A 19,054-nucleotide genomic window follows, 5' to 3' on the forward strand; every position below is an offset into this window, starting at 1 on the left:
ATGACGGAGAGCGTTCGAAAACAGATGAATGATGAGAGACATAAACAGAGACCGAGAGAGACAAAAACACAAAGAGACAGAAAAAAAAACATCTCCAGCAGCTAAGCGATCGATGGGCAGTCAATAAAGTGTCACTTTCTGCAAGCTAAGAAGCTGGCCTTGATGAGGGGATCTGACCAGGATCGAGGTTGAAATGAACATTCGCATTAATGGCCACAGCAACTAGTGCTTTACCCACCAAATGACCTTCCCTAAACCACAATCTCATATTAGACTCTAAAATGCCCCAGATTAAAAATAAAAAACGTTTTGTAAGGATTTCTTACATGCCTAGCTGTGGAAAAATACTCCCTTCAGATTTCTAAAATCAATTGTCTTAAATGCTAGTGAATTTAGGCAGAGATTTGCAACATATTAGTCTTAAAAATAAATGTTCTTTATTTCCATTGAAGGTTCCACGAAGAACCTTTAGCATTCATGGAATCTTTCCATTGAGCAAAGGATTTTTGACAGTATAAAAAGGTTCTTTGGATTATTAAAATGGTCATTACACTAAGAAAAAAGTTTCTTTGGGGAACCCAAAATGGTTCGTCCACTGCAGAAACCTCCTGTTGGAACCTTTATTTTTAATAGTGCATTAAACAGTGTTATTAAATTATTAGCGTTTTTAAATATTAACTTGAATTAAGCACTAAACAAAGGTAAGAAAATAGACGAAAATTAGCATGCAAAAGTTAAATATTCAATATCTACATAAAATACTGCAATATACAAAAAATACAGTATATGTCAGGCAGTAACTATTATGGTACCAATAAATGCATAGTGCATTCCTAAATTCTGTACTTAAGATATAGATATAGATATAAAAACTGATATTGATAAATCTGGAATTTGAACAAACATGCAGTTAATTTTGCTCAAGTCCACTTACAACATTTTTGTTTTCTTTTTAATGATATGAATAAAACATTTGATGTAGATTTACATAAAATATTACACGATTTATATCAAATACTCTTTAAGCCCCCTATTAAATTCTCCTTTCTTCTACAGAACATCCCCTGCTGCAGTGGATTGTGACTGTCCGAACAGCAAGATCCTGGCACCTTGTCTTTCCATCTAAACTCCCAGACAGCGTGGGGTGGCACAGAGCAGCTGAAATTTTCCAGCACTGTGGGTGCCAGTCTTTGCCATCGAGCCCCGCTAATCCCACTGGCACCACAGTGCCAATCTTTCACTCCAGTTTTACCCGCTGATCTTTAGAAAAGTTCCAAATCGGTAGAGCAAAGCAAGCTGCTGGTAAACAAGAGCTAGCTGCTAAAGGCTGTTCCAGAGAGGACTGCGTAAAATATGACAGAATTAGTTTAATATGCTCTCTTACATAAAAATGCTATGTTTCATTCACTTTGTTCTGATTGTCTATTTATAAAAGAGCAATGTTATTTTCCCTGAAGCAGATCTTATGAACTCATTTGACGATGAATGATTTAGTAAGGACGACGTGAGATTTTCCACCTCAGTAGAACAACAACTAGTTTTTCTGTTTTTCATTTTCAAGTTAAAGGTCATTTCTCAACTCAAAGGAATATGGATTCATTGCTCAGAGACCTAAACCAAATTTAGATATTGGCCTTTAACAACATGTGCCCACCAGGGACCTTGTAACACCCAACAGCCAATGCACAAACGAAAAGCAAATGAAAGCATTTTCACAAGAGATTTTCCTACTTAGCAATCTCACGTCAGTGAGGAGAACCTTTACACATTAGAATTGAGTGAATCGACTTGAAGGTACCTTTACTAAAATGTAGAGTACATTAAATACAATTTAAAAAGATACATTAAAAATTATATTTTAAAAATATACCTAAGCTAAAAAGTAAAAAATGGTCTTAAAAGACACTAATTAAAATACAGTATACATAAACAGTAAAAGAAATATATAAAAGTTGTGAAAAATAAATGATATAAAAAAGATACTAACAAGAACCTAAAAAGATCCTTACAAAGAAATGATTTAAAACTATACATTCACCAAAAAGAGCCTTAAAATAAAAAATTTTAAAAATAAATTTACTAAAAAGTACTTAAACTATTTTAAAAGAAAAACATAAAAATAAAATAAAGAGAAGCCTTATAAATGAACTGTTTAAAATATATCTTTGCAAAAAAAGCTAAAAAAGTAAGCTAAAAGAAGCTTCTTTTAAGATAAGCTAGAAGAAGATAAAAAAGAAACCAACTAAAACGTACCTAAAAAGATCCTTAAAAAGCAATTATTAAAAAAGATACTGTATCATGTGCATGTACATGCACAATATATGTATATGCATTTCTCTAAAATTCTTTAAAGGGATCGTTAAAGCAGGACATTTTCAAGAAATGGCTAAAACACATCTGTTCCATCTACACTTGACTCTCTAAGACTAGCACTCTCTATTCTATTTCTTTTTTATTTCTTTTAAAAAAAGTGACCCTCTAACACTTGCACTCCCTATTCTATTTCTATTCTACTTGTTTTCTTTTTATTTAAAATGGACCCTCTAACACTAGCGTTCTCTAGTCTTTTTCTATTCTATCTACTTGTTTTCTTCCATATTGTTGCTCTTTTGTTAGTTTTGATTGCTTCTATTGTCCTTATTTGTAAGTTACTTTGGATGAAAGCATCTGCTAAATGACTAAATGTAAGTGTAAATGACATAAGCAAGGTCTAACACTTGTTTTAGTATACTGATTGATTGATGTGAGTAGGCAGTCTTTCACTATCCAGGTGCATTAGCATTACACTATAAATGTGAATGTACTTGCATATTTCTCACACACAATGCAGTTTGAGTGATCTGATCACTTTAGACCCCAGTGGCACCTGTATTTACAGCTAACCATTTGTGATCAGAACACATGAAACTCAAAAATACCAAAATTTTAAACAAGTCAGAAATCTAATTCAGAAAATCACTAGTAGTCTCCTAAACAGCTGCAAACGTCTTAAGAAACTGGAAAACAAATGCTAACATGTACTCAACACTTATGCTTCTAGCCAAAAATAAGCCCTACCATGTCATGTGCATCAACAAAGAAATGTGAACATCTTTTCCATTCCAAAACACCTCCAGCTCCAGCACAAACTCTAGACTCAAGCCCAGCGGAGCTCCTCTTTGCTCCTTTACACGTTCTATTCAAAGACAGTCAAACAAACCAACAACCTCAGCGGATTTTGCAGATGCATCCCAGGATAAATGAGCCTTTAAGAATTGAAAGCTCTATAAACAACCAAGCCCTTAGATGTTTACATTTCAAACACTGAGGTTTGTCTCCAAGGAGTTCAGGCTTAGCTAGTTACAGTAATTTGGGAACTGCAGACTGCTGTTATGAAGGGTATTTCTGCACCGCTGAGGGTTGATGCTTTACTGATTTTAACCAGAACAGATTGCAGTTGGTTCGTTTTTAGTGGCACTCAAGAAATGAAGCTCACTATTGTCAGAAAATAGTGTCCTCGTTAGATTCACGACCGGAAAGGGATTAAACTCCTCAAAGATGCAGCCGCTGAAAAAACTAGTCTATTTTCCCAAGTTACTGTATAAATGCCTCTAGTGTTCCCTTATGTCTCTGTATTATCGTTCTCTCCATACGTTACGTTTTCTTTCTCATCTCCTTGACTGTAAATCTCCATATGCTATGTTGGTATAATTCATTCTGTCTATTGGCAGAAGAAATTCAAACATCTCTTTGTGTGTGACTTCTGTTCGGCTCTACTGTATGGATATAAGCCAAAATTAACTCTGCTCTTTTCTGTCACTTTCTCTTGTGACCTTGAGGCCATTTTGCCACTTCCTGCCACGGCTCATCAATCACAATGTCTCCTGACCCGTCTAGTGCACTAATCTCCGTATAATCCCACCATTACCGTGAACGGCTCATCTTTTTGTGTCTAGTGTGATTCCTGTTCATCCTCTCTGCCACTCTGCCATCCTCTCTGCCATTCTCCCCAGCCTGTCCGTATCATTATATTGTATTTCCCAAAATACATTTTAATAGAAATCCCCTTCTGCCCCAAGGATGACCCACATTAAAACAGCACATTTATTTCTGAGCGACAGAAGGTTCATGTAGCCCCCAGTACACCTTTGTCTCATTTGATTCAGCACCTTCCATGTTTGCCTGAGATTTACATTTCATCTGCAAAGACCCTGACTATATTAATAACTCCGGAGGTATTTGTCAGAGCTCGGAACGAATCGCGAATGAGTAGATGCTGCCATAAAATGATTGCATTTTCCCTCTTGTTGGGGCTGGAAATAGCTTAGTCTCTGAAATGGTTTGCTACAAAGACAACAAGGGCGAATCTATGTCTTGTTTGTGATAAGAACAAAAGTCATTTACATTTTCAATGTTATTTTCAATTTTCATACACTAAGGAAGCACTAAATCCTTTTTTTATTCTGCTTTTCTCTCAGCTGTGGAGAATAAGGATACAGAAAAAAGTGGTTTGAATTTACTTGATTTAATCATGCATAGCCTTCCACACAAATCAATTAGGTTACATCAACAGATTTTTTCCTTCTTTATTTAGTTCAATAATTCTTTGTCAGAAAACATAATTTGTTCATTCAACATAATGGAATAAAATTATTTTTAGTGACCATATTAGCAGTCCCAACATGACTTTATGTCTGCCCACAGCATGATCCATTTTCTTTTGTGTCGCATTACTAGGTTCTACCAACTAACCATTTACCAACTAGAAAGAGCATTTGATCATGTTAAATAGTAGATTAAAGAAACATTCAGGACCCCATCTTTATTAGAAACGGTTATAATATTATATATTATAATTATATATACCGTTCGGGGTTCAGACACACTCTCTCTGTTTAAATCTAGATTAAAAACACATCTCTTTGGCCAAGCATTCAAATAATGCATCTCATAATCTTTTACTGCAGTCATAATCTTTTACTGCAGTTATATCTAATCAAATGCACATTATTATTCGTTAGTTTGGGTTAAACAAATCATTTTTGCTTGGTTGGAACAGCAGCTACGCTAATTATGTTTGTATTTGTTTCTCTGTCTTTTGCCACGGGATGTAACTAGGATTTACACAAGCTTCAGTCTGGATCCAGAACACCTGAGAAGAGAAGATGCAACCCCTCAGAGGACCTCAGATGATGCCAACCCTGAAACAACATACAGAACTACCACATTTTGCTATAAGGTTGATTGCATCATATAATAATTGCTGTTAATATTATTCATCGTCTGTTTTATCACGTCTTATATTGATTTTTCTGTACTGCTGGTTCGTCTGGTCAGAGGAGAACTGGCCCCCCGACTGAGTCTGGTTTCTCCCAAGGTTTTTTCTCCATTCTGTCACTGATGGAGTTTTGGTTCCTTGCCGCTGTCGCCTCTGGCTTGCTTAGTTGGGGACACTTCATTTCCAGCGTTATCGTTGACATGATTGCAAAGATATTATTTAAACTGTACTGAGCTGGATGTTGACATCACTGAATTCAATGATGAACTGTCTTTAGCTGAAAAATGAGTGTTTACTATTGTCATTTTGCATTATTGACACTATTTTCCTAATTAATGCTGTTCAGTTGCTTTGTCACAATCTGTATTGTTAAAAGCGCTATATAAATAAAGGTGACTTGACTTGACTTGACTTATAAATAAAATTGTAACTGGACATTAAAGTCTTTACTTTTGCCCCTTAAAATCAAGTTCCAAGCAAAGCATGCAGGGAATTATAACTGCCCTGCACAGATTCAATTAATAGCAAAAATGATTCATGTAGCCAAAGAAGGCATGAGGTAAACTCAAGTGGATTTCCAGAAATAAAATTAGGTTGTTAAGATTAAAAAATTTGGCATTGAATTAGCATTTAAAAAAACAAAAATAAAGTTAAGCAGCAAAAATTATTTGAAACTATTCAAAAATATAAATGTAGCACTAACACTGATGATACACCGGGCAACTTTTTTTGAGCAATGTTGCTTGGGCACTTTCCCATTGAGAATGGGTTACAAACATTCTCCACAACCTGTCTGCAGAAGTGCACATAAGTAATGCGTTAAACATATAGCTAAAATTTGGATGTCAAAATTTTGAAAGTCTGATTCCCTTTTCCTCTTTACGCTTTGTTAGTCAATTTATTGTATAGCTTTCATGTTTTAATAGATTATAAGCCAAAAACATCTTTCAACAACAGAAGTAATTCATATGTTAATATTAATTTAACAGATAAACAATATGCCATCCTTTAATTGTTGGCTCAAAATAGGTTTCAGCCTTAGAAGTAGTATATAAACTTAATAATCCAAGATAAAACACCACCCTCACATTGAAGCTAGGTTATGGACAGGTTTTCCCAGTCCGAGAGCTTTTCAAAAGGGCTTTTTATCAGATGAACTTATGAATTATATCCGTTGCGATGGTTTAAAAGCCTTTTCCAGCCGCAGTGACACATACAGATAAATAGTGCATCTGACTCAGTAAGGACTGCAGTACAGAAACAGTGCACATGTTCACACTCAGCTTGAATGTTAAGCACACAAACTCTGAGCACAGCCAGACACTTTTCCTTAGTCTTCACCTCCCATTCCAGACGGCACTGCGCCCATCTTTATCGCAGCAGCTGAAATCGGGAGATTAGATTATTCTCTTTCTCATTCCTCTAAGCTTGTTACCATGGTGATACCACGGTGACTGAGGAAGGTCCTCACCCGCAGACGGCTGTGCAGCTGACTGTCGTTACCTCAGGAACGTGAGGTCTGCGAAGTATTTTAGAACAGTTTAAGGCACGACTTAACAACCATTTTTATGTGAAAGATCAAACGCGGTCGACCGCAGTTGCAAAGACCAAATAAACACACAACGAAAACCCAAAGCACACAAGCCAACTCCCTTAAAGACTGCTTCCTGTGTCTGTGTTGTCTGTATTGATTATAGAAAATCTACCAAAATTAAATACATAATGGATTCTAGATGCAGAGCCCTGGATACACAGTAAATGGATTACATTTGGAAGTAATTAGAAATAATGAAGTGCTGCTGGAGCCGTACTGCTGCAGTTTTGACAGCTGAAGTGATACAGCTATTAATCATTGAATAAAATTGGGCGTTTCTTGCTTCACAGCGATGGAACGAAGATATTTGCTTCTTGAATTAAAAGCAAAGAGCAATAAATAAATAAATAAACACAATACAATTAAATAAATATAGAAATAAAAAGGTAGTTTCATCATCATCTACTCACCCTCATGCCATATATTTTTCTCATGGAACCCAAAAGGAAAAAACTAGCGCTAAGTAAATTAACTTAATTAGATCTAATGAGACAATTCTCAGGTGGTTTCTCTAGTACTTTTCCAAGACTGTCTTTAAACATTAGGACTGCAATTAAACTAAATTAAACAACAATAACAACAACAACAACAAAAAACACCATTTAATGTTAACAAGGGGTCAATGTTGGGCTGGTCCAGCTACCTATACCATAAGAACACCAGCTGACTCCAAACAGCATCTTTTTCCATACGTCATGGTGGTGCCATATTTAATTTTTGACAGGAATGAAAACAAGGCTGTGAGGCATAGTGTGTTCAATTGATTGTAATGTTGTTTAATGACATACCGATTGTTCAGTAAAAAAACCTCCATAAAACAATTTTGAAAGTTGTGAGTTGTGAAAATTACTGGGGCACAAGCTCCAGTGAAATACCACTATGCCCCTGTAAAATTTTACTGATAAATCCCTTGTCAACGGGACTGACATATGATAAAGTCATGTGTGGTTTATCAAACTGCAATAATAACAGGATATTTTGTAAAAAGGAAAACAAAGAATGCTGGGTAAGGAAAACATATACCAACAATTCATTGTAGGAAACAAAACTTGCAAATGTCTTCTACTGTTTGTTAATGACGAAGCAGCTCTTTATTGCATGTGCAGGTTGGGAAAGACTCTGTGCTGCAGGTAAACATGATTTATATTCATTTATATTCAAATCAATTTTTCAGTTACATTGCTGTCTATGGAGGGCCAGAAAGCTCTCGGATTTTATCAAAAATATCTTAATTTTAGTAATTAATCATATTTAGTTATTAATGACAGAATTTTGACAGAATTTTCATTTTTGGGTGAACTATCCCTTTAAGGTCTATTAATGACCATTCTGTGTATCAATGATAGACATTTTTTTGCATGCAAATATTTTTGAATATACTATAATGCATATTTTATTAGTGCTTGATGTGTGTTTGAAGGTACATCCATATAGGACTAAATGGAGTCATTAAAATCCAATGTTATGCACTGTTGATGGGAATCATTATACAAGATAACTTGGTAACTAAACTTCATTAGCATTAGAAGTAATGTCATCTGTTGTGAAATATTTGATAATCAGAAAAAGCCTAATCTCTTAGCATCAACCATAATAATCACTGGTTTCTCTATATTGTTTTAGTCTAAAGTGTAAACCGTGTTATTCTGCATGTAGCCTCTCATACAGATGATGTTACATGGCCCTCAGGGTGGTTTCTCTCTGTGCTTTGCCGTAAGTGTCCAGCAGCCTGCATCCCCAGTAGGCAACCCATATGATTTATCTGCAGCCATTGAAGTACATTTGATTTTTATCACACCGATAGTGCTGTGCTTACCTAAATGCACCTCTTTCTCACTCTCTTTCTGTTCCATCTATAAACCGCAATCATTTCTCTCTTCCCTCTCATTAAAATCCAATGTTATGCACTGTTGATGGGAATCATTATACAAGATAACTTGGTAACTAAACTTCATTAGCATTAGAAGTAATGTCATCTGTTGTGAAATATTTGATAATCAGAAAAAGCCTAATCTCTTAGCATCAACCATAATAATCACTGGTTTCTCTATATTGTTTTAGTCTAAAGTGTAAACCGTGTTATTCTGCATGTAGCCTCTCATACAGATGATGTTACATGGCCCTCAGGGTGGTTTCTCTCTGTGCTTTGCCGTAAGTGTCCAGCAGCCTGCATCCCCAGTAGGCAACCCATATGATTTATCTGCAGCCATTGAAATACATTTGATTTTTATCACACCGATAGTGCTGTGCTTACCTAAATGCACCTCTTTCTCACTCTCTTTCTGTTCCATCTATAAACCGCAATCATTTCTCTCTTCCCTCACCCAGCCTTTATCTCCCTCATCTTTCTCTTCCTCCTCTTTACTTATCTTTCTCTTTATCTGCCTTCCATTTCTCTTTCCCTCTCCCTCTCCTTTCCTTTCTCCACTCATTTTATCGATGTGCACGTTCTCCAGTCTCTTATCACTCTTCTTTTGTCTCTCTATACATATTTTCTCCTCTCCCCTCATCATCTTGTCTTCTCCACTCTCTCTGTCTCTATTGTTCTGGTCTGCAGAGAGCCATTTGCTTTCATCTACTAACACAAAACCATCTTCCTATCAAAACATCTAGGTATTCTTAATTGGCATACTTGTTAAATGAGAAGTTCACGATCAATTAAGTCCTTCATAAGCACTATTCGGCAGGAGTAGTTAAAACTTTTGAAAAGCCCTGGTTTAGAAAACTACTCCTGTATATATAAAGGCAAATATAATGGCAGCTGTAAACACCAGTTTATATTTTGTAAGAAAATGTTAAGTGCAACATTATAAAGACAACATGTTGTTTGCAAAGTAATTAGCTTTTATATTGTTACTAAACTGAAGCTAAAGTAAGCTATTAGAGTATTATTGTATATAGCTGGACAATATTATAACATAGTTTCTACCCACTATTAGAGTGTTGTATACAACCTGAAGAGAAACATTTATGATTCAAATTTGTATGTATAGTACTTTTTACAGTTTTACAGTTAACTTACAGCCTCAAACATACATACTACTACTATTTTTCATTTTTAAAAAATTCTTGTTCTAAATAATGTTTGTGATTTTAAGGTACAATTATTACAATTATTAACACATGAAATCTGTGTTAATCTGACTTACATTTAAAAAACAAAAGTTCGGTGTCAGTAGTGTTTTTTTAAAGAAACTGATACATTATTAAATTGTAAAAATATTTTATAATACCACATTAATATTATCCTTAAGTCAAACCAAAAGGCAGCATGACAAGAAATGTAACTTTAGTTAGAAGGTATTTACTCTATGGTAAAGAAAATAATATATTTGTGAAAAAATAATATACCCCAATTGCCGACATTCTTATCCGGATGGGATTCCATTTCTCCGTAAACTCCAGAGGATTAAATTCACAAAGTACTGCGAAATATCAATTTCCCAAACCTCCTCAGGGAAAAATAGCCCCGTCCAAATGACACATACCAACCAAGCTGCTGCTTTTTGCAAAAAGCACAAACCACATCTAGTAAACAGGAAATGGCTAGCAAAACAAGACCACAATAAGCAGCATGCAGGGGGATGTTACAGTACTCAATTAGCGGATGTGGCCTGTTTGGTTGAGAGAGAAGAATAAAAGGGTTGACTGGAAGAGCGAGAGATTAAAATCAAAGAAGAGTGACACATTTTAAGTGATACAAATATACGGCTCGAGCCGCAGACTGTTCTACTGTCAGTCAGACATTGCACTTTGGGGGGAAGAGTGTAATAATTCTGTTTCTCTGAACAATACGGGAGTGGGTGTAATTGAATCTCAGTTTCAGTGGGCGGCTTGTGGAGGAGAGCAGATGACTGCTGACAGGCTGAGAGGAAGTGAGTGTGTGTTTATGAGCATCATCTGTGGGGAAGTGTAAACAAGTGCAGAGTGATTTAATGAGAAGTATGCACACAAATTCAGGTGTCAAAATTGGAATATTTTGAGCTGGTCTGCCTTACCTTCATCTCCTGATCCTGAACCAGCATCTGTAAAACACAAAAAGCAGAACATTACATCAATGTCTTCTTCGAAGTCTTAATTTCTGTAATTTTTGTCAATCCAATACGGGTCAAACAATTCACACAGGTTTTACCGCATCTAAAGTTCATGTCCATGTCATTTATTTGTCAACTTCCCAGACCCATAATAAAAAAAAAAATATATATATATTTTTTAAGAATGTACATGTGATTAACTGGCCATACATCCAACGTGTTTTCCTGTCTATGTCTAGAGATGCTGGAATGGGCTCCAGCAACCTTATGACCCTATAGGACAAGCGATTTGGAAAATGGATGGATAAACCATGTACATTATTGCTCATCTGGGTCTCTGGAGTCTGTGCACACTTTCCCAGTATGCAGTACAAATGTGGTCTTATGTACTTGAACTGTGGGAGGATCAAAGGTGAATACGTGACCCATTTGGCTCATGTAGGCAGAAGTGGGCTGCACGAATGATGCAAGAGGGAGATATTATAAATGCACACATACTCTGATTCATCGCAGTCTGATTTAGAATCGGTGTTTCAACTTAAACCATAGAAACTATAACCCTTCTGCACACCCTTTGCTCATAACAACAGAAAAGTCCAGGGCTTCATGGTTTTACTGTCACAATATTTGTTTAAACATGACTCTAAAATCAAGTATAGCCAAGCATCATAATGTAAATGATGCACTGGATATGATGGTATAAAAAGACACTCAAGTGAAAATGAGGAAAGGATAGCAAGATATAACTATGCATATGCATCTTCAAACAAAAACACACTGTAATTTACATGTGTGGGTCTATGGGTTAGATACAAAGCAATTGCATGCAAAGCAAGAATTTATTAAAGATTTTAAGATTCCTAAATTCATCTGTACAGTTTAAATCAATTTTCATCGCAAGAAGCTAAAAACATGTGTCCAGTGGTAAAAAAACAAACACGCACGCACGCACACATGCAAACACACACACACACACACACACATACACACAGAAGTTCAGACTGGTTTATTTACTGTCAGTTTTTCTAATTGCCTGACAGTTGCATTCTTAATTCAGAGACATGCCGCACACAATCTGTCTTTGACCATCTGAGCGATGCTCTCTGGCCATCTGGACATGAAAAGCTCAGCTATGGCTTTAATGCAAAGAATATGTCTAAACCTGTCAAAATACTTTCTACCTGTTTATTTGATATGCTTTCACCTGCATATACAGTATGTATAAAGTGAGTAAACTATGTAAAGCCTGACATAAATAACAGCCAGACAACAAAATGTGTACATTTATTATTATGAGCAATAATCTGGTAGAAAGAACATTATTGGAACTGAATTAATTTTCACTATAAAAATTCAATGACAGAACAGGCTGCATAAAAACCCCCCCCAAATATATATAAATTCTCACTAAATATATCCTAGTACAATAATATTTAGATTTTAATTCATTTAAATGTAATGATTTAATGATGATGTTTATTTGTGCTCGGCGTCATAAAATTACATCACAAATATGATAGAAATAATTATTTCTAAAATACCTGCTGTATCATAAATTGAAAAATTGGTTGTTAATTTCGTCAATAAATGTAGCATTACCTTGCTTTAATCATCATATTATTATTGATCTTGCCATTGCTTTATCAAAATTCAACAAGTTCTCAGCAAACAGGTATCTGTGCATTGTGCTACAGAGGCCAACATTTTGGAAATTATACATAAAAAATATAGAAGTACAAAAGTTTTTTCAGGTATTGATGATGTCAATAATGTACAGTAGAGTCATCAGTAAGCTACATTAAAAAAATTATATATACAACTTTATAGGGTTAAACAGATAAATAGTCTACATTCAATAACTATCCGTCCTTGTATTCACTAACGATCCATCCTTGTATTCAATTCATCATTCCTTATAAAAACTGAAGACCTTAAAAGGCAAAAACTTAACAGAACCAATTAACCTGTCCTGAAGCACTGGGTCAAAAAAGTGGAAAACCTTCCACTGCCTCAAAAATTCATGAAGTTCCCTACATCAAAAAGTCTATTTCACAGTGTGGCTGGAAGAGTAAAGCGAGACGAACAGTCTGTTTCTCGGCACACTTCTTCCTGTGAGACTGGACTCTGCTGAGTTTGCTGGCACGCAACAATGGCAGCAGTCTTATTAAGTGTAAGAGACCTATGTTCCTCATTCAGAGGTATCAGCGGGTTTCGCATCTCCTCTGCCGTTGTCATTTATCAGGAAGAATGTGTTATCAGGTGACTTTGCACTTTTTTTATCTGGGCTCCCACGATGCAATGGGTTGAGTGATCTTGAGCTGGAGGCTCAGAGGCAGATGGTCTCTGTCAGCAGAGACAAACGCAGCTGTGATTTAACATGCCACGGCCGCTGTACAACACACAATTAACTATATCCAGAACAGCGTGCTTGAACGACATGTGTGCGTCAGGTAACATATCAGTACTTAATGATAAAACAGGCCTGTTGAGCTGTTTATGTGAGAGTTTTGTGAATGTAATAGTCATTTCTTGGAATATGATGCATGCACCCTGCATGGAGAAAGCTACTTTAGCACTACATGGAGTGCGATTACGGAGAAAGGCTATCTTAACCTCGATTTCCAATGTCGAAAATGAACTGCCTTCTCCTCTCTACAGTTACGCACCACTAAGCTAATGGCTAGCTGCCCTGCGCCACACTGAAAACTCAATATAAGCACATGGCCCGTCTCCTTAATCAGCGCATTATTCACACTGATCTTACAGCAGCACAGTGGTGAACTTGTCACCGTTTGTGAGGTAAATAGCCCACTTATCAATGCCAGAAAAAAGAGAGAAGCATATACTCACCTCTGCCATACTTCTTAATATTTGGCACATAAGACCATTCTGAAAGTTTCAATGAAGCACAGCAAGAAACTAAGCTACAATCAAATTTCAGTAGCCAAGTGTGGTAGAGCAGAGGTTTACCCTGCGCCACACTGAAAACTCAATATAAGCACATGGCCCGTCTCCTTAATCAGCGCATTATTCACACTGATCTTACAGCAGCACAGTGGTGAACTTGTCACCGTTTGTGAGGTAAATAGCCCACTTATCAATGCCAGAAAAAAGAGAGAAGCATATACTCACCTCTGCCATACTTCTTAATATTTGGCACATAAGACCATTCTGAAAGTTTCAACGAAGCACAGCAAGAAACTAAGCTACAATCAAATTTCAGTAGCCAAGTGTGGTAGAGCAGAGGTTTGAAGCAGTAAAGGATGGTGAAATTATTTATTGGGACAAGGGAATAACATGATTTCACCAAACAGTATTGGAAATGACTGTTGGTGAATGAGATTACAGCTGAATTTAGTGACTATGCCAGTAACTCATGGACTTTAAACAGTACCATAACTTTTAATACTGACTGTAGACTAGAAGTGAAGGATTGTTATTGACAAGAGCAATGGCACTTGGGAATCCATTTAGCATAATTTTACATGCAGAATGGGATTCAGCACCATGGAGAGCAACAACCACAGGCACAAATCTGAAACCTTGTGCAAAATAAATAAATAAATAAATAAAACTGTCCAAAAGAATTTAGTAAAGACAGTATATACATTTACAATCTTACAAAAATATTTTTAAACATCAGAGCAATAAATTATGTTTTAAAATATATTAAAATAGAATTGAGTTATAGTAAATTGAAATAATATTTCACAATATTATTTATTTTTACTGTTTGGTCATACAAATGCAGCCTTGGTAAGCATTAGAGACTTCTTTCCAAAACATTAAAAATCTTTCTGACCTCAAACTTTTCACTGTTTGTTGCATACAACTCCGCATTATACTGTAATGGATAAGAAATTGCAGGCTTACTTGTAAGCATCAGTTTTCATAGTGTAAACTTGGTCACATATGTTTATATGGCAAAGGTGTTTCTTAAAGGCACAGGAGCATTTAATTCCAAAAGCAAGATGAAGGCTGTGAAATATCTATGAAAAAGAGCCAGTGGGAAATCTATAAAAAAACCTAAAATATAAACTATAAAAACTATACCAAACTATAAAAATGTTATATGATGTGATATGACGCCTTTAATACTTCTCTGGTTATTACAATCAATGTTATATTTCCTGGTGCATGAAGGTGCTCACTTTCAGTTATGATACTGATGTATGAATAAAGACAGAGGAGCTGAGCTGCAACCAGCCTTGGTGAAATAAAGAAAATAGCAGAGTGTGATACACTTCACGTATCTCTGTAGGTCATCTGTCAGCTGCTGGATCATTTGCCTGGGAATTAGTGGAGAGGAAATGAGTGTCAAAGAGTTAGATGAGCTGGTACAAAGCATCAAACTGTGAGGCAGTCCATTTCTCTGTCTCTTTCCACAACGTCCTCAGGGCTGAAAGTGTGAAAATCTCATCGGGCTGTGGATATATTCTTTTGGTCTTACTTAAAGCTCTTTTAGACAGAGCTTTAAGCATTCAGCAGGGTTTCAGGTAAATGTCATTTTTTGTTCAACCACATAATTTAATCCTTGGCATAATGATGTGGGTAAAATGAACTATTAAATCTGAATTGAACATAGTCAAAATCAAATTGGTAAGGAATGTAATGCATCTGTTGAGAATGTCTGATGGGCTTCAGGTTTGAATTATGGGTTCTACTACAATTTCTCTACTATAATATGGTGAAAAACTCTATTGACATTTCTTTATAGTTTTGTAGTTGTTCAACCATGCTATAAAGTCAAGATTAGTGGGGCTGTTGTATATATACACACTACATATAATACAAAAGTTTGGGGGTCAGTAAGATTTTTTTTTTTAAATAAATGAACACTTTTATTTAGCAAGAATGCATTCGACTGATCAAAAGTGACAGTAAAGACATTTATAGTAACAGAAAAGATTAGAAATGCTTTTCTTTTTAACTTTCTATTCATCAAAAAATCCTAAAAAAGATAACTGTTTCCACAAAATTATTAAGCAGCACAAATGTATTCAACATGAATAATAATAAATGTTTCTCTTGCATCATGTGACAGCAAAGACCAGAGTAATTGCTGTTGAATATTCAGCTTTATTCAACATTCAAGTGATGACAATGTGATAACATGCACACATTGGAGACCGTGTACATTTGATTTAAGTTTGTTTATGCTGCAGATACTATTTATTTCAGAATTGTGAGGCTGATGATGTATAAGTAGCTGCTGAGACAACCCGTGACCCTACTATTCCTACTTCATCCCCTGCCACAAGTTATGAGGTGATGTGAATCTAGAAGTTTCATTTGGAACTGTAACTCTTTCAAAACAGTAATGTTGCAACCCATTCTTTTTGACAGTTTCAACAGCTTTTAAAGTCATGCATTATTACTACATTTTTTTTTATTTTTTATAACAGGACCCCATAACTTTGTACATGTTCAAGGTGTAAAGCTTTATGCATTGTTAAATGTTCTTGTTATTGTTCTGGTTTTATGTCAGAATTAAAACATTCAAAACAAGTCAGTTGTTACAGTTGCTGTATAAGATTTATTAATTTATTAAACTTCGGGAATAAAATGTCCATGAAATGACCTGACCATGATTAATTGCAATGTGCCTGTAACATGACATATGAATTGACAATTATGGAGAACCAATGTAGCACAGTTGAATATATGTCTCTCGCATAGGTCTGAGATTGGCTTGATACCAGTTTGACGCTGTGCTAGAAGTTCACCAGTATTTAAACCTCAGTTACATTGAATGGCTGGTATAGTGTCTCATTTACAGTCTTTAGCATTCTTTTAAAGTCAATTGTATGGCTGAATGATAATTGTATCAGTGTAATACATCATGTGAAGTCAATTAATCAAATGTTTAAGATCCAGTCTTTCACTATCTCTCTCTGTCAGGACGTGCCAGGGTTTGGTCTGATATTCAAAGCAGTTAACACCTTGGCATGTTAACCCTTATATTTTTACGAGAGATGCAGATACAGAAAGAGCAGAAAGCATGCGATAAAATGATAAAATAACTGAATAATCTTTGTTGCTTTCTTCTTTATGATCAGTCTTTGTCTGACCAGCATAAATTCCACAACTGTTACCGAGCAAATACAACTACTGCTTACAAAAATCGTCTTGTGATGTAAAAATCTTTGAGATTACAATACACAACACAACACAACATAATAATAACATTAACAATGGTTAATCACAGTAATATAATATGAAAAGTAAATGAATGTTGATTACATTAAGAAATTAATAAATAAAGGTGATGTACATGAGAGATAAAGATTAATGTGAATGAAGACATCTGTAACTGTCATCCAGATGTTGTGCCAAACTGTTTAAATCCTGAAAAATCAAGGAAAACAATTAGTGTGTATTAATTGAACACTGCATCATGTTGCACAAAGGGTAAGTACAAATATCCCGTTGTTCATACACTGAGTTCTCGTGAGGTCTATTCATCATTATAAAGCTATGGTTATGAGGGCAGGGTCAGCGCTAAGTGGGAGCTAGGCTGGACATTGGCCACCCAGCGTTGCTGAACAAAAACAGGGCAATGAGTATAATTCCTTTCTTCATTTTGGCCAGACATTGTGGCTATCACAAGACATTTTTGGGAACATTATCTGTATTCATAGCATTATTCACATTTTTAAGTGTCTAAACGACCGATTTAACTTCCAAGTTTTAAGTAAACATGCAAAAATAAAACGATAAACCTTTACTTGACTAGTTAACTGAAATAAAACGATCAACTGCACTTACCTCTGCTAAATCATAACTTGAACGGTGGTCTCACTCTGATGACGTCAGCATCCAGGTAGGCACGCCCAGGGCACGCGATTCATACGCCCACAGTGGGTTATGACTGGTCGACAGACAGGCTCAAATCTGATTGGCTAAAAAGTACGAGTGTTCCGCGTGGGAGGAGTTTGCTGCCAGGAAGGTCTCAAAATTCACACACAAATCCAAGGCGATTCACATTCACAGCCTATGATAAACTCGTGAATTTTTAGCATTCAAAAATTTTGTACACAGTTGTACATCTGTGAATTGTGTTTTGCATTTGTGAAACGTGTTTTCTGAATATATATTCTTATTTTGTGCATGTGAATTGGTTTTTGTGAATATATATTTTTTTCGTGAATTATTTCTTATGCATGTGAATTGGTTTACGCATGTGTGCATCGCGTCTTTTGCGTGAATTATTATTGAGATCATTCTGGCTCCATAGCTAACTGCGCTAAAATGTTCAAATACATAAAAAATGATGTCAAAATTCCCGTCTTGGCGAGAATCCAGTTAAACACAGTCAGTTCCCCTTCAGGAACTTGAGCTGCATCGAGATTCGCTTTGGGAACGCCCCTGCGTGACCGCGTTCTGAAGCACGTGTCAAATCATCCCAATGGAGTAACGAGACGTCACGAGCGGGGTGACGCAAGCACCAGAAAGTATAAAAGCTCATCCGGCAGAGCGCAAACCAGGTTCTGCTCTTCAGTAGCGCTCTGTGTATGTGTCTGTCTATTTACTGTTGTCTGTCAGCACAAGCATTTATAAAACAATATCATGAAAAAGTCTATGAAGGCAAGCGAACGGCATTACAGACGCTGTGTTCCTCCCTGCCCACGATATCTGGCGGTGGGGGATACACACGATTTGTGTGTCGTTTGTTTGGGAGCGGCGCATGCACGGTCAGCTCTCGAGGGGGCTGATTGTCATGACTGCGAGCTGCTCTCGCTAAGCACGCTCGCTCTCGCCTGGCCGTGTTTGATGAGAGCGGCCAGGCTCGCGATCCCGCTGGCAGCGGTCCCACTGTTGCCGAGGCACAGCGCAGACTGTTGTCATGGGGATCGCAGCCTAGATCACATTAACTGCCTGGAGATGCTGGCCGTGTTTCGAGCTCTGACACACTTCCTTCCAGACCTAAGGGGGCATCATGTGCTTGTCCGCACAGACAACACATCGGTGGTCTCCTACATTAATCGGCAGGGGCGTCTGCATTCGCGCCCCTTGTACAAGCTGGCGCGCCAGATCCTTCTGTGGGCTCAGGGGAAGCTCCTCTCTCTAAGAGCAGTTTACATCCCTCTCTTGTCTGTCACAGAGGCCGGCAGAAGGGGAATGCCGTCTCTAAGCAGAGGATGGGCCCACTGGATAATGGACGCCATC

General features: G+C 36.6%; 1 protein-coding gene across 2 annotated transcripts in view; it reads right to left on the bottom strand.

The window, feature by feature from the left end:
• tmeff2a (transmembrane protein with EGF-like and two follistatin-like domains 2a) overlaps nt 1-19,054 on the bottom strand; it is a 75,379-nt gene that overhangs the window by 16,420 nt on the left and 39,905 nt on the right. For both annotated transcript variants that reach the window (XM_016238759.1, XM_016238758.1), the window contains exon 4: nt 10,850-10,876. In XM_016238759.1, coding sequence (XP_016094245.1) covers nt 10,850-10,876 — 27 coding nt within the window. The remainder of the gene's footprint in view (nt 1-10,849; nt 10,877-19,054) is intronic.

The sequence above is a fragment of the Sinocyclocheilus grahami genome, unplaced genomic scaffold, assembly GCF_001515645.1.
Source record: "Sinocyclocheilus grahami isolate Dianchi unplaced genomic scaffold, SAMN03320097.WGS_v1.1 scaffold547.1, whole genome shotgun sequence".
NCBI lineage: Eukaryota > Metazoa > Chordata > Actinopteri > Cypriniformes > Cyprinidae > Sinocyclocheilus > Sinocyclocheilus grahami.